This window comes from Leucopleurus acutus (genome assembly GCF_964270905.1).
Source record: "Leucopleurus acutus genome assembly, chromosome: 7".
NCBI classification, from domain to species: domain Eukaryota; kingdom Metazoa; phylum Chordata; class Mammalia; order Artiodactyla; family Delphinidae; genus Leucopleurus; species Leucopleurus acutus.
Window position 1 is genome coordinate 143,354 of NC_139150.1, and position 26,051 is coordinate 169,404.

Consider the following 26,051-nt stretch of genomic DNA (forward strand, 5'->3'; position numbering starts at 1 on the left):
CCAGAATCTTACTTAGTGTAGGCAGAAGCAAGGTAAGGGTACCTAGTAACTCCAATGTTAGTATATTAGCTGGTGAAATCAGGCAAAAGAAAGAAAGAAAGGAAGAAAGGACGAAAGAAGGAAGGAAGGAGGGAGGGAAGGAAGGAAGGAGAGAGAGACGAAGGAAGGAAGGAAAGAAGACCTAATATTTGGAAAGGAATAGTTACAACTGTATTTGCAAAATTTTGCATAATGTACTTGGGAAAAAACAAAGAGAATCAATGCTAAAACTAAAGAACAATCTGAAGATACAGAAAAGTAGTAGGATACAAAATTAACATATAAAAGTCAATAGCCTAGATTTCTGCTCCTAGCAGAAGTCATACCAGGGACCAAATTAACCCTCCCACCAGTAACAATCAAAAACACCAGACATTAAGAAAATGAAAAGACAAGCCACCAACTGGGAGAAAATATTTGCAAATCACATATCTGATAAAAGTTTTATCAAAATTATACAAAGGACTCTAAAAATTCAACAATTAGAAAACAACAACCCAATTTACAAGTGGGCAAAATGTCTGTTTCCAGACCACAATGAACTAAACTAAATAACAGAAAGATAAATCTCAAAATATGTAAAGATCAAACCACACACTTCTAGATACATACGGGTCAAAGAAGAAATTTCAAGAGAAATTTTTAAATATTTTTAACTAAATGAAAATGAAAACACAACTTATCCAAGTTTGTTGGATGCAGCAAAAGCAACACTTAGAAGGAAATTTATAGCATTGAATGCATAAATTAGAAAAGAAGAAAGACCCAAAATCAATAATCTAAGCTTCCACCTTAGGAAGAGGAAAAAGAGCAACTTAAATCCAAAGTAAGCAGAAGAAAAGAAACCGTGAGAATTAAAGCAGAAATCAATGAAACTGAAAAAGCACATCAACAGAGAAGATCAATGAAACCAAACGTTGGTTCCCTGAAAAGATTAGTAAAATTGATAAGTCTCTAGCCAGGCTAACTAAGATAAATGAGGGGAAACACAGATTCCTAATATCAGAAATAAAAAAGGAGACATCACTACTGATCCCATGGACATTAAAAGGATAATAAATTAATACTATGAACAACTCTATGCCCACAAATGTGATAAACTACTTGAAATGGACCAATTCCTTGGAAGGACACAATCTGCTGATATTCAAGAAGAAACAGATAATCTAAATAGGTTTATATCTATTCCTTCTAAATAGGTTTATACCTATTAAAGAGATTGAATCAATAATCGACTACCTTCTAAAACAGAAAACACCAGGCCCAGATGGGTTCACTGGTGAATGCTACCATATATTTAAGAAAGAAATCATACCCATTCTCTACAATCTCTTTCAGAAGATAGAAGCAAAGGGAATACTTTTACCTTTTACCAAATTCCCTTTTACCAAAGAGAATACCATTACCCTGATACTAAAACCAAACAAGCCATCACAAGAAAACTATAGACCAATATCTCCCATGAATATAGATATAAAAATTCTCAACGAAACATTAGCAAATCGAACCCAAAAAAGTATAAAAGAATTATATACCACAACCAAGTGGGATTAATCCCAGACATGTGAGGCTGGTCCAACATTCAAAAATCAATTAACACAGGGCTTCCCTGGTGGTGCAGTGGTTAATAATCTGTCTGCCAATGCAGGGGACACAGGTTCTATCCCTAATCCAGGAAGATCCCACATGCCGCAGAGCAACGAAGCCCGTGCACCACAACTACTGAGCCCGTGCTCTAGAGCCCGTGCACCATGATTACGGAGCCCACATGCCACAACTACTGAAGCCCATGCCCCTAGAGCCCGTGCTGTGCAACAAGAGAAGCCACCACAATAAGAAGCCCGTGCACCGCAACAAAGAGTAGCGCCCCGCTCGCTGCAACTAGAGAAAGCCCGTGCGCAGCAATGAAGACCCAACACAGACAAATAAATAAATAAATAAAATTATTTTTAAAAATCAATTAATGTAATCCATAATAACATCAACAAACTAAAAAAAGAAAAATCATATGATCATATGAACAGGTGCAGAAAAAGCATTTGACAAATCCAAAACCCATTCACCATAAAAACTCTCAGTAAATTGGAATAGAGGGAATATTTCCTCAACTTTATAAAGAATATGTACCAAAAAAAACCTACAGCTAACATCATACTTAATGGTGAGAAACTCAAAGCTTTCCTACTAAGATCACGTACAAGGAAAAGATGCGCCTCTCACCACTCCTTTTCAATACCATAGTGGAAGTCCTTGCTAATGCAATAAGGCAAACAACAACAACAAAAACTATACAGATTGGGAAGTAAGACTAAAAAATTGTATTTGTTTGCAGATGACTTGATCACCTATAGAGAATATCTGATAGAATCAACAAAAAAACTCCTGGAACTAATAACTGATTTTATCAAGGTTGGGTTAACACACAAAAAGTAAACTGTTTTCCTATATACTAACAATGAACAAGTGAAATTTAAAATTAAAACACAACACTATTTACATTAGCACCCCACCAAAATGAAATACTTAAGCATAAATCTAACAAAATATGTACAAGATCCCTATGAGGAAAACTACAAACTCTGATGCATGAAATAAAGGAACTAAATAAATGGAGAGATGTTCCATGTTCACGGATGGGAGGACTCAACATTGTCAGTTCTTCCCAACTTGATCTATAGATTCAATGCAGTCTCAATCAAAATCCCAGCAATTTATTTTATGGATATCAGCAACATGATTCTAAAGTTTACATGGAGATGGAAAAGACTCAGAATAGCCAAAACTTCAATATTAAAGAAGACCGAAGTTAGAGGATTGGCACCACCCAACTTCAAGACTGACTATATAGCTACGGTAATCAAGACAGTGTGGTACTGGGGAAAGAATGAACAAACAGGTCAACAGAACAGAACAGAGAGTCCAGAAACGGGCCCCCACAAATAACAGTCAACTGATCTTTGACACGAGAGCAAAGGCAATACAGTGGAACAAAGATAGTCTCTTCGACAAATGGTGTTGGAACAACTGGACAACCACATGCCAAAAAAATTAATCTGGAGAGACTTTACACCCTTCACAAAAATTAACCCAAAATGGCTCATAGGCCTAAATGTGAAATGTGAAACTATAACACTCCTAGGAGATAATGAACAACTTTTGCTCTGTGAAAGACATCAAGAGAATGAGAACACAAGCAAGAAACCGGGAGAAAATGTTTGCAGAAGACACATCTGATAAAAGACTGTTACCCAAAGTATACAAAGAACTCTTACAACTCAAAACTAAAAGCAACAACCTGATTAAACAATGGGCAAAAGACCTTAACAGACACCTCACCAAAGAAGACATACGGAGGGTAAATAAGCACGTGAAGATGTTTCCCAGCAAACGTCATCAGGGAAACGCAAACTGAAACAACCTGACACCATGACACACCTATTAGAATGGCCAAAATCTGAACAGGGACACCACCAAATGCTGGCAAAGATGTGCAGCAACAGCAATTCTCATTTATTGCTGGTGGGAACATAAGGTGGTACAGCCAGCTTGGCGGTTTCTTACAAAACTAAACATATTCTTGCCACATGATCCAGCCATCACTCTCTTTAGGATTCAGCCAAAGGAGCTGAAACCTTATGTCCACACAAAAACGTGCACACAAATGTTTACAGCAGCTTTATTCATAATTGCCAAAATTTGGAGGCAACCAAGATGTTCTCCAGCAGTTGAATGCGTAAATAAACTAAGGTACATCCAGACAATGGAATATTATTCAGCACTAAAAAGAAATGAGCTACTAAGCCATGAAAAAACATGGAGGAACCTTAAATGCATATTGGTGAGTGAAAGAAGCCAATTTGAAGAGGCTACACACTGTATGATTCCAACTATATGACACTCTGGAAAAGGCAAAAGAACAAAGACAATGAAAAGATCAGTGGTTGCCAGACGTTGATGGGAGGTGAGGAGGGATGAACAGGCAGAGCACAGAGAATTTTTAGGGCAATGAAAATATTGTGTGTCATGTCACAATGATGGATATATGTCATTACACATTTGTCCAAACCCACAGAATGTACAACATCGAGAGTGAACTCTAATGTACCCTGTGCACTTTGGGTGATTATGACGTGTCAATGTAGTTTTATCCTTGGTTTTAAAAAAAAAAAAAAAAGCCCCATTCTAATGAGAGATGCTGATAATAGGGAAGGCGACGCATGTGTGCAGGCAGAGAGTACATGGAAATCTCTCTACCTTCCTCTCAATTTTGTTCTGAACCTTAAACTGCTCTTTAAAACTTTGTCTCTAAATTTTTTTTCAAATAAAAAAATTAAAAAGTGGGCAAAAGATATGAACAGGCACCTCACCAAAGAACATATACAGATGTCAAATCAGCGTATGAAAAGACGCTCAAGATCATATATCATTAAGGAATTGCAAATTAAAACAATGAGATATCAATACACACGTATTAGAATGGCGAAAATCCGAAACACTGACAATACCAAATGTTGGAGAGGATGCGAAGCAACAGGAATTCTCATTTACTGCTGGTGGGAATGTAAAAATGATATAGCCAGTTGGTTAGACCAGTTTCTTACAAAGCTAAATGTAGTTTTACCACACAATCCAAAAACCATGCTCTTAGGTATTTACCCAAATGAGTTGGAAATGTATGTCTACACAAAAACCTGAACATGAATGCTTATAATAGCTTTATTCATAACTGACAAAATTTGTAAGCAACAAACGTGTCTTTCAATAGGTGCATGGATAAATAAAGCGTGGTCCATCCAGACAACGGAATATTATTCAGCACTAAAAAGAAATGAGCTACCAAACCACGAAAAGACACGAAGTAACCTTAAATGCACACGGGTAAGTGAAAGAAGACAATCTAAAGAGGCTACGTACTAGGTGACTCCAACTATAAGACGTTCTGGAAAAGGCAAACTACAGAGACAGTAAAAAGATCAGTGGTTGCCAGGGTTGGGGAGGAGGGGCCACACCTCGACTCCCGTGGACAAAAACCAGGTGGGGACCCTCAAGCTAGTCCAGAAAGAATGAGACCCGGGGGCTGATTTCGGGAGTCTGGGAAGACAGACACACTACTGCCATGGGAGGTGAAACGACAGAATGGACCAGGGAAAGCCTTCTTCCAAGGAAGCAACGAGGAAGGGGGAGGCTCAGCGGGCAGAGCCAGCCACCCCCACTGTTACACCTGGCGCTGTGCACTATCCATCGGCCCCAGGCGAGAGCCCCTGGGTAAGAGGGAGCGCCCGTTCTGTGCGTGGACACGTCTGCAGACAGGCAAGCGTGTGGCAGCACCTGGGCCTGCCTGAGGCTGAATCTTCATCTGGAATTCCAAGTCACCTCTGCCCCTGGGAATGTTTTTTTCTATCCTTGGTGTTCACAAAACGCCCGTGCACCTGCGCATAATGTGAAGGGCCTGTCTTTGTCACCTGCAGGTTGGCATTTTATTTACACTGTGCCCTCAGTGCCCGCACACAAGTCAGTTGTGGAGCGGCTGCTCCGTCACGACCTCACACACAGTATGAGGGAGGGAGGGGAAGAAAAAGGGAAGCTCAGGCAAAGGCCTGGGAGGAACTGCAGAGCCAGGACCATAAGTAGGTGGGTGGAATACCACCACCCTGAGACCCCCCTCCTCTCGCCCGCCAGCTCCCGACCTTAGTCAGGTCTGTGGCCACAGTCCTTAGCAGCGTTTGTGTGACTGTGAAGAGCCGTGACCGCGCTGTGGTCTGTCTTCCCGACGAGACTCTGAGCCCCGCAAGGGCAGCCAGTCCCACTCCCCCCTGCTGTGCCCCCTGCACTCTAACACCATGCCTGGCACTTACCTGGTAACTTGCAAATACCGTTGGAAGGAAGCAGACTAGAGCTTAAGTGACATGTAATAGCAAGAGGGCTCCTCTGGGGCACTGGAAAGCAAAGGGATAGCAAGGCACAAATGCTGACAGCAAAGACTTTCCAGTTGGGGAACAATTCACAGAGGCAAGCTCTGTCCCCGGGTGGCTGTCATGGAGCAGGAGGGAAGGGGGGAGAGCAAACCGAGCCTGCACAAGGTGGGCCCTGCCCTGATGTTATGGGGAGATACTCACTGGAAACGACCGTGGTCTCCCCAGGAAGGCCAGTCAGCATCACTGGGATGTGCACAGTGGTGCTCAGATCTGAGGGTTGACTGCCCATTCGAGTAACGTTCCGCTGATTATCTGCATCCTCGGGCTGTTCTTCCACCTTCTCTAGACAGGTGCTGGGCAGGGCATGCACAGGGCCCACACCCATTACCCCACTGGCCTCCAGATCACAGTGTGGCTCCCTGCAACCAAGAATGCACATCAGAGTCTGACGGAGAGCCAAACTCCTATTCAGTCTGCAAAACCCAGCTTCTTAAACCCCTATACAGATCAAATAAATCCCTGATCACCTCCTCTGTCATGGTTTTTATCACCCTATACATTTCTGTTTTTAGGTCTGAAAGGTAGGGACAGGGCTGACTCACCTGTTTGTCCCTGGCACAAGGCCAGGCATGGCTGATATCACGTTATGTGTATATAACAGAACTGTTTGCAGAACGAAGAAGCCTGTAAGAGGATGTTACCCTAAGCCACCCCACCTGGGGCCCCACCAGGGCAAAGGCTCAGCACAGAGCTCTGCACACAAAGACCGTGCCCAGGTCGGGCTGATCCTGAGCTGTGGCCTCTGGCTGCACGAGTTCTGGGTGGTCTGTGACTCATTGGCAAGCATGGAGACTGCTGGCCTCAGCCTAACAGCTCCTGTTACCCCAGGGTTCTCACAAAGTCACCGTCAGATCCTGTCCCAGCCAGGGACCGGGCTGGGCTGGCCTGGGATGGGGGTCCTTTCCGTCATGGCCGCATAGCCCAGCCCCCTCCCATTCCACCATTTAGTCCTGTGGCCTCCTCAGGCTTCCCTCAGGCTCTCCTGACTCGCCTTGCTTCACGGGGTTACACATCTTTCTCTTCTCCCCGGGGTACCTTTTCCAAGTCTCAGTGTCCCAAGCCAGTCCCAACACTTTCACCCATAGCCTCCCTTCCTCCCGGGCGCCTTAGAGCTACGCTCCCCACCACGCCGGCCCAACAAGGCAGGACTGTCACCACTGCAGAAAGGGGCTGAGACAGAGGGCTGGTCCGCGCACCCCTGACCTGTGTAACCCTACCAGCCTGCCCCTCACGGGCTGGTTGGCACGTCCGGCCCAGTCACCACTGCCCCCGCGCCCCCGCGCCCCCCCCCCCCGCGCTGACTCGCCTAGGCTGGTGGTTGCGGAGCTCCTTGTCTTCGTCCCTGTCCCCCACCTCGCCCTCCTTCTCCGCGGCGGCCTCCTTCTCCGCCTCCTCGTGCGCGGACGGCGCCTTGTGCCGCGTGCGGTGCCTCCGCGCCGGCTCCTCTCCGCTCTCCGCCTCCCGGGGGCCGGCCCGGGGGCCGCCGCGGTGCCGCGCTCGCCGCTCGCCCTTAGCCCCGGGCGCCGCGCCCTCCCTGCCCGGCTCGGGCACGTGCCGGTGCGCGCGGTGGCGCCGGGGCTCCCGCTCTGCCGCCTCCTCCGGGGAGCCGCGCCGGTGGTGGCGCCGGCCGCCGTTGGGTCCCGGGCCGCGGCCACGCTCGCTCCGGGCCTCCCGGGGGCCCGCGGCCTCCTTGCTGCGGCTGCGGCGCGGCCGCGCCCGCTCCTCCCGGGCCCCCGGCTCCCCGCCCTCCGCCTTCGGGGCGTCCGCCGTGTCCTGCTCCCCCGCCGGCGCCGGGGCCGCGGCCGCGGCCTTGTCCCTGTCTCTGTCTCGGTGCCGGTGATGCCTGCGCGGCGGGTCCGCGCCCTCGGCAGCCTCCGCGCCCTCGGGCCGGGCCTTGCCCCCCGCGGGCCCCCGCGCGCCGTCCCGGCCCGGCTCCACCACGAGCGGCCGGTCCAGGTGCGTCTTCATGTCGGGCCGCAGGTGCCGGGAGGTGGCGAAGCGCAGCCGCTCCTCGGCGTCCATCTCGCTGTACAGCGCCTCGCAGCTGGCTCGTAGGTTCTGCAGCCGCAGTTGGCTGGCCCGCTGCTCCCACACCGAGCGCGCCTTGGCCGAGTTCTGATGCCTGCTGTGGGGAGACCCGCGTGAGCCGCGCCCCCAAGCCGCCCCCCACCTCTCTGCCTCGCAGGGGAAGCCACGGATGGACACACAGCGATGGAGAGATGGCAGAGGGCGCAGTGTGGGGGGGCGGGGGGGGCGGCAGGAGCCCTGGCAACCCCAGCAGAGTCCAGGGGCAGAGTTGGCGGCCGATACCCAGGGAAACAGACCTCATCCCTGCGCCCTCCGGGGGCGCCCACAGATGGTGAGAGCCTCACCTGGGGGTGGGGGCTCAAGGCCGGGGGGCCAGGGGTGCAGAGCAGTGGGAATGACAGGCACCAGCATGAGGTGGCAGACAGGCTTCCCGGGCAGGTGGGCTGCCCGCCAGGAAGGCCAGAATGGGGCGAGGAGGGAGGCAACGTCCAAATGGAGCAGGACTGAGGAGGCAGGAAGCAGGCTGCCCGAGGAGGGGCTTCTCCATCTCCACCTCCAGGAGGGGAGCCACTGGCCAGAGGAAGACGGGGTGTCTGAGAGGGAACCCGAGAAGAGGCGGGTCGTCAAGAGCGGAAGGGACAGTTACCCAGGGAGCGAGGGGCCCCGGGGGCGGCTGGCCCTCGCGGGAGTCAGGCGGGGACTCTCCCTGCGGTGGTCGGCCCCATCTGGGCAGCTGCCACTCAGCTCAGTGACCATTTGCTGAATGCCCAGGAGCCCAGCAGGCAGGTCTGCGGCTGGACACTACGTCCTGTGTTCAGCAGTGCCCTCCTCTCTCCTGGCTCCACTGGGGCTGACAGCCTTCCGGCGCCAGGAGTGGCCTGTAGTCCAGGCTCAGCCCTCACTAGACAGGCTTCTAAAGGCCTTGACCGCCCCCCAAGCTCACCCACACGGTCACAGGTGGATTCCACAGCGCAGGGTGCGTGGAAGCCCTTTGCATTCTGGGATATTTGCTGAACAAGACCCCAAAGTTGGCGAGCCGGCACCACCTCCTCAGAGGCCAGTCTCGTCCTGCAGCCCCTGGAGGTCTCGGGACCACTGTGGGGGGGCAGCAGTGGCAGCACGAGGACAAGGGTGGCTGTGACATCTGGGCCAGCGGCCACCTCCTCCAGCCCTCACAACCACCTCAGGGACTGGGTGCTGCTCTTGTCCCCATGTCACACTGAGCACGGAGGACGTGACTCACACAGGGTCCACAGCGAGTCACTGACGGAGCCACGATCGGACGCATGCAAGGGCAAGAGGAAAAAAGTGTCTAAAGGAGACGCGAGGCCTCCGCCAGACTCCAGCTGCACTGACCGCACAGCCTAGAGCCACAACCTGGGGGCCTTGGGGGCCCAGGTGGGACAGGTCTCCACCCCCCGGCTCTGAGCCCCAGCCACTGAGCACCACGCTGAGTCCTGCCCCCAGGGTGGGGAGCCATTTCCAGGGAAGCACCTTGAAAGTATGAGAGCAGGAGAGCCTGATGCCTGTCCTTGGGGGCCCAGACGGGGGGCAGGCAGGGCAACGTATGGGGGACAGCGGTCAGCCTCTCTGACCACCTGCTGACTGGTGGTCAGCACACCTTCGGGTGCTGCCCCGTTCCCAAGGTCACCTGGCAACAGACCCACCTTCTCTCCTTGGCTTCAACCCAGAGCCACGGGGGACCTACCCATCCCCAGCTGACACCAAAACAAAGGGCCCAACTCTGAACTATGCCGAACCCTGTGAAGTGGACAGCAGCCACCAGGGGCGCTCCCCAATGGTGCAGGAACCCGTGAGGGCTGACGGCCGGACACTGGTCAGGTTTCCCCATCAGCCCAGCAGGCCGAGATGGGCCTGGACTCGGAGCCATTGGGTGGCAGGTGGTGGCCTGCTCAGACCCAGCCATGAGCCCTGGGGACCCGCCTGTCAGAACAGAAACAGGCAGGCAGTAAAGACGATGGGGACGTGGTAGCTGGTAGCTCAGGAGGAACGGGCTCTGCCCTCAGCCTCACCCTCAGACGCAGCTCTGTCTCACCCAGGAACCAGCTCAAGTCCACGGAGAGGCGGGGTGCCTGCTGGACTAGAGGCTGCGTGGGGCTGGCAGGCTCCCCTCATAACTTCCCAGGGGCGGCTCTACCAGCCCCGCTCCTGCTGGGTGGCTGCCTCTCTGGGCCTCACGCCACCCGAGACTGTCTGTGCCTGCCCAGCACGCGGCAGTGCTGCTGGCTGCCTCTCTGGACGTGTCTCTGCCTCTGTGCCTTGCTGGGGGGCGGCAGCCTGCCCCCACCTGCTTGCTGCTCTGTCCCTGCCCTGCCTGGCATGTGGCGCAGCGTGGCCAGTGCTCGCCTCTCACTCTCTGTGTCTCCACCGAGCTCCAAGAATGTGCGGGGGCGGGTCAGGCTCTGACCCACAGTGCAGTGTGGCAGAGGACTCTGACCGAGGCGAAAGCCTCGTCTAGAAGCACTCCCGAAGGGGGCACAGGGAAGGGCCCCCCCCGCCCCACCGCGTCCAGCCCGGCTTGCAGGCAGAGCCCGGCTCAGCCGCCCTGACCCAGATGTGCCGACAGGATTCAGAAGGAGCCTCTGTGGCGAGGCCCTGCTTTGAGGTGTCCGTGCTGAGAAAGTCAGTCTTCCCTCAGTCACCCCCAGCTGTGACGATGTGGAGCAGCCCAGGTACAGCAGCGCTGGCACCTACGCCCGCATCTCAGGCCACCCGGGAGTCAGTCGTTCAGGATCCAGCCTTCTTACCCCGTGGACGTCGGGGGCCCAACAGCCAGCAGGTCCGCGTGCTCGTGAGAGCACCGAGCCCAGCTCTGTGCTGGCCAAGTAACAGGGGCCAGGGGTTCAGGGACGGCAGGAGTGCCCGTCACCACCAGGACACGGAGAGGGCACCTGGCCATCTCCAGGGACTTCTCACCTGCAGAAAGAAGGCCCTGGGGCAGACTGGTGTCACCCCCAGCAGGGCCACCCTGGGGTGCCTACGGCTCTACCTCAGGCTTTGGCTGGTCTCCGGAAGCCTCACGAGCAGGCAGAAGCTCTGCTCTCGCGAGAACAAGACTTCCTAAGGGTCCCAGAGACACCCCCTCCCCAGCAAGGCAGGGTGGGGCAGGAGGACCCCACGGATGTCCTGAGCCCCTGAGCAATCCTCTACCTCATGGGAGCCACAAGGAGACAGCCCCAGTGGCACCCAGTGGTGGTCACCTCAGGAGAAGCAGATCTGCTCAAGACACCAGAGTGACAGCACAGGGACAGACAGGCAGGAGGACAGAGACCAGGAGGGAGAGGAGGAGGGGCTGAGCCCAGAGAGCCTGATCCCACGAGCAGGACGTGAGGGCGTCAGGAAGTGTGCCCGCCGTCCCCGGCCAGGCTGCAGGATGTGGGCCTGGAGCTGCCCCCTGAAGCGAATGACTTGAAGTGGGAAGCAGAGTTAGGGGCGGACAGAAGGCGTTGGCGTGTAGTTATCACGAAGCCATAGATGGAAATTGCAGCAGAGAGACTCACGGTGAGGTTACGCTGGAGACAGATGAGCTGCGAGATACAGTACCTCGAGTTTGCTTTACAAAACTGCACATGCAAAAAACAAAACAGAACAAAAGTGAGAACACCAGAGAGTTCTACGAGAGGCTAGAACGGTGTGAGCCGCGCCGGGTCAGGGCAGAGGCTGCAGTGTGCATCCAGGCAGGAGGCCAGGGACGCTTCTATCAGAGTGAGGCCGGCCGAGACCTCGGGGTAAAAGAGAAGATGAGAGAGAAGGAGCGCCCACGGAGCAGTGGCCCCCACGGCCGAGGGCAAGAGCGCCATCTTGGGCCGTCCAGCACAGCTCTGCGCACACTGCCCTGGAAGGGCAGTGGGGCTGGAAGGAGCGGGTACCACTCGTCCGCCATTGTGATCAGCCCCCTCGCCCCCGCCGGACCTGGCGCCCCACTCCCCGGGCGCCAGGGAGGGCTCACCCCTGTGGTCCCCTGGCCTTCGAGGCGGAGCAGAGCCGGCTGACACAGGGGCCTACCTGCCTCCGGCCTCACCTGGGCCCTGCTTCCTGAACACCGCCCTGGCCCCTCAGCTCCCCAGGCTCTAAGGCACTGCCACCAGGTCACCACCAGCCTCCCCAGGGGCAAACAGGTTCTACCACCAGCCCACCTTCCCTTGAGTGTCCTTCTGGAAGTGTCTTTCTGGAAGCTTTTCCAAAATCAATAGAGAGAAACCATAGGTCTCTTTACAGTCATTTCCCTCCCAGGGGAGGACCAGGTGGGTCCCCAGCGCTGCCTTCTCAAGGTAGAGTCGACAAGCATTTGTGAGGAGCTCAAAGCAGTTCACCTGCCTGGCTGCCCTGCGTGCATACAGGCATGTGTGTACAAGAGAGTGAGCAAAGCGGTGTGCATGGCTGAGTGTGTGAGCTTGTGAATGAGCATGTGAGCTGGTGTGAGTGTGACTGAGACTGTGAACATTAAGAGAACAAGGATCAGAGCAAGCGTGTGTGAGTGTGAACCCGCGTGTGGGAGCGGCCGTGGGCACCGGCACTTGTGAGTCCCAGTGACGTCGAGGCCGACACCACCGAGAGCCAGAAGGGCCGCATCAGCCTGAGTGTCCTTCCCTCCCAGGAGGCTGAGGGGACTGTCCCCTGAGGCCAAGGACACTGGAGCCCCAGTGGCTCTAGGGGACTCGGGCGCCCCTCTGAGGAGGGTCCGTCACAGAGCCTCCGTCCGCTCGGGCACGGCCCATGGAGCCGCTCAAACACCACGGACACGAAAGGCGCCCTGAGCATCAGAGGCTCACAGCGCACGTCTCGACCAGGCCCCCGTCTCACAGACCACACAGCACCGCTGCGGGAGCAGGTCAGAGCGGGGTCCCTCGGAGCCTCTCCCGCCACCTCAGAGGCTCGGGCAGAGAAGTGAACACGGAGAGGCTGCTGCTGCCAGCAGAGCAGGGAACCCTTGGGGCAGACGGGACAGACGCGCTGGAGCACAGCTCCTGCCCGCAGATGCCTCAGCTCGACGGAGGAGAGCAAACAAGCACGCCCAGTGGCCCCCACGCCCCCACCCTCCGCACCTGGAGTCACGTCAGACCCACTGTGCGTGCAGCGGGGATGGGCCGAGGGCAAGGCCAAAGCCGCGTCCCGGGGGAGGCCGCGGGACCCACAGCTGGCCCAAGAGGGGGACGCAAGGGCCAATGCCTGGACATACCCCAGGGATGGGCCAGCACCGAGCTCGGGGCCTGCTGTGAGGGAGAGCGCCAAGTGTCCCCCAGGCCCCGGGGATGCAGGTCTACAGCCTGCTTCCTGCACAGCAGCGTCCCAAACGGGGACGGGGGCGGAGGGAGAGGAAGGACATCCAGACTTCCCTCTCGGGTGTCCTGACAAGCTCCCCGTGGCTGTGCTGAGGGCCCCTCCCCGCTTAGGTCCCAGCTCAGGTGGGAGTGGACACTCTGCCGCACATCCCCAACGAATGGGCAGCCCTGGGCAGCAGCAGGGGACACAGGACACCACGCTCCCCTCCGGAACAGCAGGAAGGCAAAAGTTACACAGAAACTCCACAGGGCCCACGTGAATAAATGGGTCAGTCACCAACCACGTCCTCTACACAGACCGCCAGCAGCTTATGCAGCTCAGGAAGTAACCGGGTCACAGCAAGCCCAGGACCAAGCAGACCGAGCAGGTGCATTGGCCAGACAACAGAACTCCAGAACAACTGGGCACTGAGCCCCCAGCAGCTGTGGAATGATGGCGGCTGTGTCCTGCCTGGCTCCTTGCAGGCCCCCTGCACCCCTGCGTGGACTCCCAGGGCCTGGGACCTCCCTTTACTTCTTCTCCCCCAAAGGCCAGCACTTTCTGCTCACCTTAGAGACAGGTCCTCTGCAAACATCCTCCTAGAAAACAGGCCATGGCCCTGTGGCGTCCAGGCGAGAATGGGGCTGCTAAGATGCACCCTCACCCGTGCGTGTACACACTCCCACTCCCACAAACGCATCCACGTGCCAGCGCACTCTCGGCACCAGTGCCTGTGTCACCACAGACGGGCCTGAGGTGCTCCGACCACGCAGCACAGTGTGCACGGGAGAGGGAAGCAGGTGCAGAGCGGGGGCCCGTGGAGCAGCGTGGGGAGTGGGAGCCGTGGCGGGGGCTGGCAAGCGGGGCAGAAGGCAGGGGCAGCAGCTCCAGGGTGGGCTCAGCCTGGCCCCGTGTCCCTCTGTGCTCTCTCACGGCCACCCAGTGACCGGGATTGGGCCGGACTTTCCTGCCTCCTTCCCCGGGGGCCAACGCCCCCCAGCCCACCGTGGCTTTTGGCCCTGCGCTGGGGCGTTCTGTCCCAACTCGGAAATCCATAACGCCCCCAGCAGCACTCTCAGCTGGCTCTGGGTGACCAGAGTCCCCGACGGAAGTCTCAGCCCCGCCTGCACCTCTGCTCATCAGAGAGGCCTCCTCTCGACCCCTGTCCCAACACCAGAACTCGATACTATTGGAAACTGCATTAAGTCTCTTGGGCTGCTGAAGTAACCCCTTGAATCTTCCGGCTCACAAAACACACTTCTGAAAGGCGGTGTGTAAGTCAGACACACCAAGTCCCTGGCGCTGCCCAAGACTGTCCAGAGGGCCGCCTTCCGTGGTCAGTCCCACCCACGGCGTTGCCACACCGCGCTCTCACCCCGGCGGGGAGAAGCGGGGAGGCTTTACTTGGTGGTCTCTTTGCTCAAAAGTCCCCGCAGGGGAGGAGTGCCATTCCCCCGCATCTCAGCTCCTGGGAAGGGGCTGTATCCTAACAGCTCCAGCCAAGGCGAGGGCCCCTGAGGAGGCCCCGGGGGAGCTGGACTCTGCTCCCGCCACCGCCCACAACCCACTCCGAGAGCCTTACGCGGCGATGGAGATGTTGGCGGCAGACATGGGGCTGACTTCAGCCACTTCTTTGGCCTTTTGCAGAGCAAGCTTCTGGTTGGCTGCTTCTTCCATCTCCTCTTCGTCCTGTTTGGACAGACAGAAATGTGTAGCTAGCCTGAGAGTGCTGTGTCCACTCCGATGCCACCAGCTCTTCCGCCTGGAGCCTCTGAGTCCTTCCTGCCTCCTGAGCCAGTGGGGCCAGGAAGCCAGCTCCTGCCTTAGCACGACCCACCCACGCTCCAGACCGCCCTGCTACGCCCACCTCTGCAGGCAAGAGTCCCCAGGGTTTCTGTGTCAGCACCCCTTCCCAGGGCGCTCACAGCTGACAGCCCCACTCCAGAGCTCCAGCCCCAGGGACCCATTTCCACGTGTTAGTCTTTATTCCATCAAAATGCAAACCCACCCCTCCTTTATTCCCACCTGCTCCCCCGCCACCCAGAGCACTTGTCACACTGGAACGAAGTCACCTCTTCCCCAGGGTGCTGAGCCAGGGCGAGGGGCAGGCGCCCCACCCTGAGCCTGGGTCCCTGCCCTGCACCACCCACACGAACCATCACCAGCAATGTGCCTAGCAGGGCCACCTTGCAGCCTTTGAGCTTTTCCACCTGCACTCATCGGGTCACATCTGTCTACCTGTGACCATGCCTGGCCCTGTGTTCCCTTCCCCACTGAGTTCCTGGAGAGGAGCCCCACGGCTCTCTGCCACCCGGGATAGCATGTGCTCATGTGTGCGCACCTGCGCAGACACCCCGCCCTGCCTCTGCCCTCTCCATGGGAAGAGAGTGGACATCCAGACAGACCCTCCAGCCCTGACCCCATGTCACTAGGCAAAACCAACATGATCTGCTCCTCAGATCTAGATAAACAGCTCTAGGCTGAGTCTACCAGCCCTGGGAGGGAAACCAGCCGCTGCGCCATCCAGCTAGATCACTGGGCCCACCCTTATATCCCCCATTACCCCAATCCCGGGCCCACCTGGCTCCCCTGGGAGCTGGCATTCCCAACATGTCCCCAAATGTCCTTGAATCTGCTTTTAGAGGCATAGCAATGGCAACTAAGCCCCCTATTAGCTGTCTGAAGATTTCCCACCATAGAGAAGAGACATTCAAACTTCAGGCCTCAGAGGGGAGGCAGAGCTAGACCCACCAGAACACCCTAGAGACGTCGTTCCTCCAGCTATGGGCTCCATCCTGGTTTACGGCCCTCAAATCACTCCAACTGGTGTTCTACAAACAAACTCGATGTGAGTTTATTTCCACTTCAAAATAAATGATGCTACCATATATTTGTGGGACTGTAAAGGAGAGAGTGTCCGCCCTTGGTCTCTTGGCCAGCCCAGGAATGCCCCATAGCCTGACACAGACAGGCGTCCACTGCCCCAACTCCCAAAGCAAGGAAATTCCTGAATTAGGGCAGTTTGCCCAAAGGGGCCACCACCTATGGTCTGTGCATGGATACAGGGCCCCAAGGACATGGCCTGTCAGTATGTCCTCACCCACTGACAGCCTTGAAGGGGCAGTGAGAGCTTTGAACTCAAGCTCACCCAGCCCAGGACGATGCTGCTGGGCACCCCTAGCTCACGTGGTCCTGTAAATCCTGACCCCAAGAAGTGCTCTGTGCTTGCACGGGTCCCCCCAGCCAGAGCCTTGGGCCATTCTCCAGCCCCTCCTGAATGGCAAGGTTCAGTCTAGGAACTGGCTAACAACAGAAATGGGCACGCCAGTGGGATTCCCAATCCTCAGAAGCCAGCACCCAGAAGAAGGGAGGAGTCCAGACCCACAGGCACTGCCCCAGCCCAGCTAGGGGGTGGGGGGAGGCACACTGCACGGGCCGCCCCCGTGGAGCACTCCTCGCAGGGAGCCGGGTGGGGCAGCAGGGCACCTGTACAGCACGTGCTGTCAGGACCACTGTGGCACACCTGCATCTCTGTCGCCTGCCTTCCTCAGGGAAGGCCCGAGGCAAGCCCCAGAACGGGGACAGTGTTAAGAGTCGTAGGATGTGCTAGACCGGAGTGGGTGCTACACAAGTGGGAGGCTGTCAGGGACGGCGGGCGCGAGCGCAGACACCCACACACACAGGTGCGCGCACAGGCATAGGCCCGGCGTACAGAGCAAGTATGCGCATGCCTGCAAGGAGCAGCGCCTGCTCAGAGCCCCTGACCAGCAGGAGTGCCCTCTGCACCGGGAGCCGGGCTTGTCAAAGCGCCAGCCTGAGGCTGAAACAGCGGGCTGCCTGCACTGCCCAGGGCAGAGAGGGTGACGGTAAGCAGGCAGGGGGTTGTGCCATCTGGAGGGAAACCACAGGGGAGACACGTGTAATCACGTCCCCCACCAGGCTCAAGGATGAGACATGACTGTTAGACGACTCCCACTGGGCACAGCCTGGAAAGAAAGCTGTCCTGCTGGGGCACGGGCTTGCTGAGAACAGGCACCGACTGCTCCCCCAGCGCCAGCCTGGCCCGACTCAGGACCGCGCTGCCCAGCACCAGCCTGAGCTCAGCCAGCCACACCGGGAATGACCACAAGGGTCCCTCAGTGCCCTCTGGGGTCTTCAGACTGGATGGCCCCTAGGCCCACCTCCTGATGCGTCTCGCTCCTGAGAGGACACAGCCCACTCCACACAGAGACCAGGGCAGCCCGGCCCCCATCTTCCAGGCCCCTCTCTGGTCTGCGCCATGTCATCCACCACCAGCTCCCACACCTCCTCCTGCCTTTCCGGTCATCCTTCCCAGGTCTCGGCTTCCCAGGAGCTGCCCTCGTGCCCATCTGCCTTCCCAGCATGCTCTTTCTGCCTACCTCCTCGGTGCCGTTCCCCACAGCCCTGCCTGTCCAGGGCCTGGAGGAAACACCCCTGGACAGCAGTCACATGGCCCTTAACCCAGGTCCTGGCCCTCCTCATGGCTCTGCAGCAGCATCCAGAGCGACACGGATTGACCCCCCCACCCCACCCATACCTAGGCTGCAGGTGGGTCCCTACCTACACACCTTGGTCAGTTCCTGCGCGTTGGCAAGGTTGTCCACGGCGATGGCGAGGAAGACGTTCAGCAGAGTGTCTGGTCGGCTCCAGCTAAGGAAGGGAAGCCCTCCGACGCACAGCCTCTCCCAGGCTCAGACCACGGCTCCCTCTGACAACACAGGGGCCCATCTCCCCAGGGCCTGAGCAGCCTCGGCCTCCTTCCTTGGTGTCCACATGCCCCCACCCCCGGCCCTCCAGCCCTGTCAGCCCGTCAGCCCCAGACGCAGCCCAGCCCAGCCGCTGGGTCCTGCAGGCCCCTGGCCTCCACCCGGCCTCCTTCATGCAATGTCACATCGCCCGGCCTCCTCGAAGGCCCACACCACCCCTTCCCCCCGCCCCCTCTTCAGGGCTGACGCTCCAGGCCGGAAGCTCGCGCTGTGTTGGATTGATCTGCCTTTGCCTCCTAGGAGGGCACAAGGGCTGCCCGCTCTGCCCCCACCTCTCCCAACAAGCACCCAGGCTGCATGTGGGCTCTGGCACCTTTGGGTCCCACGAGCAGAGACCGACGGACCAGCTTCCTGGCAAGGCTCACGGACACATGCCTGGCTTCGTTCCCACCTTCCTTTACCAAAGCCGAGTCCTGGGACCCCTCCCTCGAGGTGCCCCTCCTCCAGAGCAGCAGGGGCGACGTGCGGATGGCAGATGCCACGGGAGTGCCCAGCAGGAGGCCGCCGCCTCCAAAGCGTCCTCCCACTGTGCCCCCTGGGAGCCGCGACAAGGTGCTCCTATGGCCCCCAGTCAGAAATGAGGAAACAAAGGCCACAGAGGGCAGGTAACTCCCCAGGGTCCCAGGGTCAGGGTGCCCAACGGCCCTGCCCCGCCCATCTGAACTCTGCAGGCTCAGGCCCTCGCGCTGCCGCTGACCTGAACCCCCTCAGGTTTCCCGTCAATGGAGCCGCCTCTCCCAGCCTCAGCGCCAGGCAGCACTGTCCTCCCTGCACTGCCCCCCCCCCCGCCCCAGCCCCAGCCCTCGGTGCCTCACCCCTGTGCCGCCCCCGCAGACCCAGGCCCACCCCTGGCCCCCGCGGGTGGGTGCCCTCCCGGTCACCTAGTGCCCTGCACACTGACGATGGGCAGGCAGTCCTTTGCCATAGGGTGTCTGCTGCCCGCTCAATGCCAGCTGCCCCTTCCCCTCAGCTGTGACAGCCGAACCGTCTCAGACCCTTCTGGTCCTGGGACAGACGCCCAGGGACAGCCCTGGGCCCCATGTTATCCCAGCGGCTCTGGGCCAGTGCCACGCTCAAGCAGCCGTCGGCTCTGCGTGACCCCTGTGCGTCAGGCCCCCTGTCTGGCAAGGAGGTGCCCTGGGACTCAGGGGGGACCCACATCCCAGGGCAGTGCCTCATAGACAGGCCTGCTCAGGGCCCCAGTGGGGCCCACGGGACAGGACGCCAAGGTCGGCTGCTGCCTCCTGGCACTGCCCACAGCTGTGGGCACCCTCAGAGGCCTCGTTACGCTGAGAGCAGGACGAAGGCCATGCCCCTCGGGGCCCAGCCACAGGGACACACTCCAACCGGGCGGCGCGGTCAGGGCGCCTGAGGCACAGCCTCCCTGGCTGGGCTTGCCCTGACGCCCCAGAGTCCCACAGCCCAGACCCTGAAACACAAGCCTGAGGAGTATCCTCCGCACAAGACCTTCCTTTGCGCTTCTCTGCAGGTGGGCGTTTCCATGGGCGAAGGTTTTTTCAAAAGCCCAGTGCCACAACTTAATTACTGAATTAAATTAAAGTGAAAACAAAACAGATGGCTGCCCTCAGGCTCAAAGCCCACGTCTTCCCGCCGCTGACCTCGCTACTTGCCTCGGGACACCCCACGCGCTGCTCACGCTTTCCTCGGCCCCCGGGGCCGACCTCAGGCTGCATCTGTAACTCAAGCTGCTCCTGGGCAGGGGTGCATCACGGCCCACCCTCCATGGGAAAGCCGCCCACACGTTCATTCGTGCCGACCACCGGCTCCGTCCTCCTGGGGAGGGAGGGGAGAGCAGGCCCGGGAAGCACCGACCCCCTTGCCCAGACGGCAGAAGGATACAGTTTCCAAACAGCGTCAGGATAATGAAGTAAACCGAGGAGAACATGCCTTTGCTGACTCCACCTTGCGATTCGATCCCATGATACATCACCGCGTTCCAGTCCTCCCCAGTCAGGATCTGCAGAGGGCGGGAGAGCAGCCGGGGCATGTCCCCACAGCCACCCGCGTTCACACGCACGCCCGCACCCACAAGCCCATGGGCACACGAGTGCGCACACACAGGTCCTTGGATGATGGTTAAGGTGGCCCAGGAGCCTCCAGAGAAACTTCCAGAAGGACATGGCTGCTGGGCTGGGTCAGGCCTTATAAGATGAATATGCTCTGGGTTTCTGCCAAGAATGGAAAGGGAGCTCCCAGCAGGACAGAAAGGTGAGCAAAGGCAAGGAGACCATGGCAGAGCTTCCCACGCCCCAGAGCTGCCTGGTCACTGCCGCACCAGTGAGGAAACTGAGGCCCACAGAGGGGCACAAGCTGCTCACGGCCAGACAGCAGCTACAGGGCCTCTGACCCTCCAGGTTCCTGCCTCCCCTGGCCCAGGGGGTCCAGGCCACGAGGGCGGCTAAATGCCGTCCTTGCCCCAGCGGGAAACACGTGCCTCTTTTTCACTTGTATTTGGGGGAAAGTACAAGGGGATAAGGTAACAGACACTCGTGTGTCTGCCACTCAGAATGGAAATTGCTAACATTTTGTCATATTCGCATCAGGTCCCACTGCCCACGATCACCCTCGACAGGCAACCCCAACCGTGAACCTGGGGGGCCTCCAGTCTTTGTGGTCCTACACCACACAACACACACACACGCCTATAAATGAAATACACCACGTGTGTTTTAAACATGCACGGGCAGGTGTCAGACTACATCATCATTCCGTTCATTCACTCTTTTATCTTTGAAGTTTACCCGGGTGGACACGTATAAACCCACTGTTCGTGGAAGGTGCTGCATAGATCCCTTCCATGTACTCACCCATCTTCCCCAACAGGCACTTCCGAGGTTTTTGCCGGTGTGTCCCACTGTGAACATGAAGTTTGTCTAGAACTGGTTCTGCTGGATCGTAGGTTCTGCACGCCTTTGACTTCACTAGACATTTCCAAAGTGTTTATCCCAAATTACAGTCCCACCAGCAACGCAGGCTGTGTCTTCCTCACACCCTCGTCCCAAACTGAGCGCAGTCACACCCTTTGATAGCTCCCGGCCGGAGCGGTGAACGGAAGAGCCAGGCAGGCGGGACATCTTCTCTTGTATCCAGTGGCTGCTCAGATCTCCTTTCTGTGGCCTTTTCAACACTTTGGCTTGGATTTCTGGTAACTCACCTTTTCTTACTGACTTCCTTAAGTATTCTTGTATATGCTAGCTCTCTATCTGCAATGTCTACTGGAGAAACCTTCTGCTGGTCTCCTTTCTGCCTCTAACTAATTGTTTGTGTTGTAAAGAGGTTGAATGAAGTCAAATGTGTCCGTCTTTTCCTTCATGGTTTCTGCTTTTTGCCCCTTAAGAAATCTCTCTCCGTCCCAAGGTCATAAATAATTTTCCTCTATTTCTTCAAATCATTTTAAAGTTTGGCTTTTAGGTCTCTAATCCAACTAGGGCTTGTGGTTACTGCTCTGTGCACACCTGAGGATGAAGACCTCCTTTCTTCCACACAGAAGGCTCGTTTTTTGACCATCCCATCCCGCTCCCATTGATTTAAAATGCCATCTTTTTCATATGACCAACTTCCTACATAGGCTTGGGCATGTTTCTGGGCTTTCTAGTCTGTTCTTTGATACTTTGTCTTTATACCTCACAATCTTCATTACTGTAGCTTTATAATAAGTCTTGATATATGGAGGGGCACATCACTCCTTCTTGAACTGTCCTGGCTATCCTTGGCCATTTACTCTGCCACAGAATCAATATGCTGAATTCCAAGAGCAGTTCTGTTGGGATTTGGATCCCAAATTAAATTAGGGAGAACGGATCCCTTTACCACAGTAAGGCGTCCCATTTATAAACACAGGTATTCAGTTCTTTCGGTCTTTTAATAACAATTTATAATTTCACCTGTAAAAGTCTTGCATACTTTTTGTGGATTTATTTCTGGATAACATAGCTTTTGTTACTACTGTAAATGAAGTCTTTCATTTTAATTGAATATTCTAATTGAATGATACTGTTATATAGAAAAGCTTTATTTTTCCTATGTTGACCTTGTGTTCAGCAACAATGAATTCTCTTATTATTTCTAATTGATTCTCTTGAGTTTTCTATGTAAATAATCACACCATTTGTAAATAATAACTATTTTGTCTATTCCTTTCCAGTTCTTCTGCCTCTTTCTTTTTCTTATTACATTGACTTCAACTGCCTGAATACTAGATATCCTTAGTTATGCTTTCAATCTGTATTAGTCTGGGTTCTCCAGCGAAACAGAACCAAGGGGAGATGTCTGGGTATATCTTGTGGTCATGGAGAATAAGTCCCAAGACCCACAGCTGACAAGGAGAGACAATGGTGTAAGTTTCAGCCCAACTCTGAGTCCAAAGACAAGAGAAGACGGATGTCCCAGCTCAAAGATGGTCGGGCAGCGAGAGTGGACTCTCCCTTAACTCAGCCCTTTTATTCTACTCAGGCCTTCAGTGGACTGGGTGAGGCTTCCACATCTGCTTTCTCAGTCCACCAATTCAAATGCTCGTCTCATCCAGAAACACCTTCATAGACACACGCAGAAATAATGCTTAATCTAGACACCCCATGGTCCAGTCAAGTTGACATAAAATTAACCACCAACAATCTTTTATCTGTGATGTTTGCAACGGTCTTTGTAAAATAATAGCTTTATTGAGATATAATTAACATACCATATAATTCAGTCACTTAAAGTGTATAATTCAATGGTTTTTAGTATATTCACAAATATGTGCAACCATTACCACAGTCAATTTTAGAACTGAATTCTAAATTCACAATTTAGAATTCTGAATTTAGAATTTTATTTCCATCTCTTCAGAAAAGAAACCTGGGCTTCCCTGGTGGCACAGTGGTTGAGAGTCTGCCTGCCGATGCAGGGGACACGGGTTCGTGCCCCGGTCCGGGAAGATCCCACATGCCATGGAGCGGCTGGGCCCGGGAGCCATGGCCGCTGAGCCTGTGCTCCGCAACGGGAGAGGCCACAACAGTGAGAGGCCCGCGTACCGCAAAAAAAAGAAACCCATCCATATTAGCTATCACCCAACTAGCTGTGGGTTTGTTTTCGGTTTTTTTTTTTTTTGAGTCCTCAGTATTTTAAGTTCTTTGTATAACATGTTTTTCATCATCATATCAATATTCTATCTTTCTAAATCTATTGATATGCTTATTTTTCTCTTTTAAACTGTAGAGATCAGGAAATTACATTGACAAATTATTGTATTACTGAGTTAAGCACAGTTTAGCCATGAGGTTCTATTTTATACACAATTGGATTTGATTTTTGAGTATTCTATTTCAGACTATTTGCATCTACCTTCACTGAGCGAACACTTAGAGTGCCTGCCTGCTGTGCGTCAGGCAGTCTTCAGGCACTTGACATCCTCAGTAGACAAAACAAAGCCCCCGCCTCACAGATCTGTGGAAGGAGAGAGCTCTCTGAAGTGGAGCCAGGAGGCCTGGATGGAATCTGACCTTTGACCACTTCATGTCCTAATGCAGGCCTCCAGAACATCTGTCAGAAACTCAAGACACTTATCAGACACCTACCCTACAATGCCTGGTGACAGCCATCCTTGAAGGACACACAGTTCCCTTCTTGTGCCAGAGCACAGCCTCGTGGCTTTTGTCTTACAAGCCCCTGACTCTTTCTCTTCCCCAGGACACTCTTTATTTTAGCCAAATCTGTGTCTCTTGAATTGCAGTTCTTAAGACCCCAAAACACTTCTTATTTGCAGCCTCCTGCAGTTTTTTTGGTTGACAGAGCTCACGCTCTGTCTGCATTTTGCTTTCCTTACACTGTCTTTGCCGGGCTGTGGGGTCAAGGTTGTCCTAGCCCCGTGAAATGGTTTCTTCCCTTCTCTGGAAGTGTCTGAGTCCATTATCATCTGTTCCTTAAAGGCGTGGCAAAACTCACCTTCTAACTCCCCGAGCCCTGCGCAGGAGGCAGGAAGGCAGGAAGAGAGCTTTGACTAGGGATTCCATTTCTCTAATGGTTATAAAATTATCCAGTTCTTTTTTCTTCTTGAGCTGATTTAAGTAACTGATGTTTTCCTATAGAAGTGCACATTTCATCGAAGTTTTCAAACCTATTGGCATAAAGTTGCCATAATATTCTTTTGGGATTTTAAAAATATCTCCCTTTTCTGTAGTTATACCTCCCTTTTAGGCTATACTTTCAAAAAAAATATTTTTTTATTGAAGCATAGTTGATGTACAATATTATATAAGTTACAGGTGTACAATACAGTGATTCACAATTTTTAAAGGTTATATGCCATTTATAGTTATTATAAAATATGTCTATATTCCCTATATTGTACAATATATCCTTGTAGCTTATTTTATACGTAATAGTTTGTACCTCTTACCCCTATATTGCCCCTCCCCTCTCCCCTTTCCCCACTGGTAACCACTCTGTTATTCTCTTTATCGGTGAGTCTGCTTCTTTTTCATTATATTCACTAGTTTGTTGCATTGGGCTATACTTTTTATTTGTGCTTTTTTTCTTGATCAGTCTTGCTATAAAGTTATCTACTTTATTAGCCTTATTGAGAACGAGCTTTTTAGGATTTTGTTATCTTGGTATTTTAGTTTTATGTTTCATTAATGTCTGCTCTTAGCATCATTTTTTCCTGCTTTCAATTTCTCTTTGGTTTACTCTATTATTCTTTTTTCTAGATTTTTAAGATGAGCACTTAACTTATTTATTTTTAGTCATTCTCTTATCTTGATAATTGCTTTTAAGACTCTAAGTTTTCCTCTAAGTATTGCTTCAGACTCATCCTATGAGCTTTGCTAATTATTGTTCAGTCCTAAATACTCTGTACTGCCCACTGTGCTGTCTTCTTCAACCCAAACCCTCAGCTTTCAAATATGGGGAAGATCTTAAGTGACTGTTTACTAGTGCTTTCTATTTATTTAAGTAATATCAAGAATGTGCTGGACTTCCCTGGTGGTTCAGTGGTTCGGAATTTGCCTGCCAGTGCAGGGGACACGGGTTCAATCCCTGGTCCCGGAAGATCCCACATGCTGCGGAGCAACTAAGCCCGTGTGCCACAATTACTGAGCCTGTGCTCTAGAGCCTGCAAGCCACAACTACTGAAGCCCACGTGCCTAGAGCCTGTGCTCTGCAATGAGAAGCCTGCGCACCTTAACGAAGAGTAGCCCTGCTTGCTGCAACTAGAGAAAGCCTGCGCAAAGCAACAAAGACCCAACGCAGCCAAAGAAAAATAAACAACATAAATAAATTAAAAAAAAAAAGAATGTGCGCTGTAGGACTGTGATTCTTTAATGCGTGTAGAAATTTCCGGAGCGACTTAACAAGTGATCGGTTTCTGTGAATGCTCCTTGTGCCCCAAATAATGGCTATTTTATTCACTATCAATCGGCAAGTTCTGTGCGCACCAGCCGATTTGTGACTGCTGTGCTCGTGAGTTCTTTTACATCCTGTCTAATCCCTGATCAGCTTCATCCTTCAGATGACATCCTGATGACATCAGATGACATCCTGATAGAAGTATAAGTCTCTTAAAGGAGGGTGGACTGTTGATTTCTCCCTGTAATTCTGTCGGGTTTTGCTTGGTATGCTTTTTGAGCCGTGCCGTTAGGCTGCATCTTCCTTTTATTGTTACGTAATGTACTTCCTGATTTTTACAACAGCTTTTTTCTCACCTTCTTTTTCACTTCTATTTTGGCTGATGTTAACATTACACCAGCTTTCTTTTGGTTAAGGTCTACTTAGTTTATCTTTTTGTACCCATTTAATTTTAAATTATGTACTATTTCAAACATTCAGAAAGGTACAATGAATAATATTTAAAGCTCTGTGTACCCATTACCCAGCTTAAGAAATAAAACTTTAAAATGTAGCTGCAGTTCCCTCAATAGAAATCTCCAGTCTCATTCCT

At 53.7% G+C, this 26,051-nt stretch overlaps 1 protein-coding gene across 3 annotated transcripts in view; it reads right to left on the reverse strand.

Moving 5' to 3' along the window:
- Positions 1-26,051, reverse strand: part of CACNA1B (calcium voltage-gated channel subunit alpha1 B) — a gene marked incomplete at both ends in the record, with an annotated part of 193,726 nt that overhangs the window by 79,903 nt on the left and 87,772 nt on the right. For all 3 annotated transcript variants that reach the window (XM_082842376.1, XM_082842375.1, XM_082842377.1), the window contains 5 exons: positions 6,156-6,373; positions 7,321-8,139; positions 14,908-15,014; positions 17,915-17,982; positions 19,973-20,090. In XM_082842376.1, the coding sequence (XP_082698502.1) occupies positions 6,156-6,373; positions 7,321-8,139; positions 14,908-15,014; positions 17,915-17,982; positions 19,973-20,090 (1,330 nt within the window). The remainder of the gene's footprint in view (positions 1-6,155; positions 6,374-7,320; positions 8,140-14,907; positions 15,015-17,914; positions 17,983-19,972; positions 20,091-26,051) is intronic.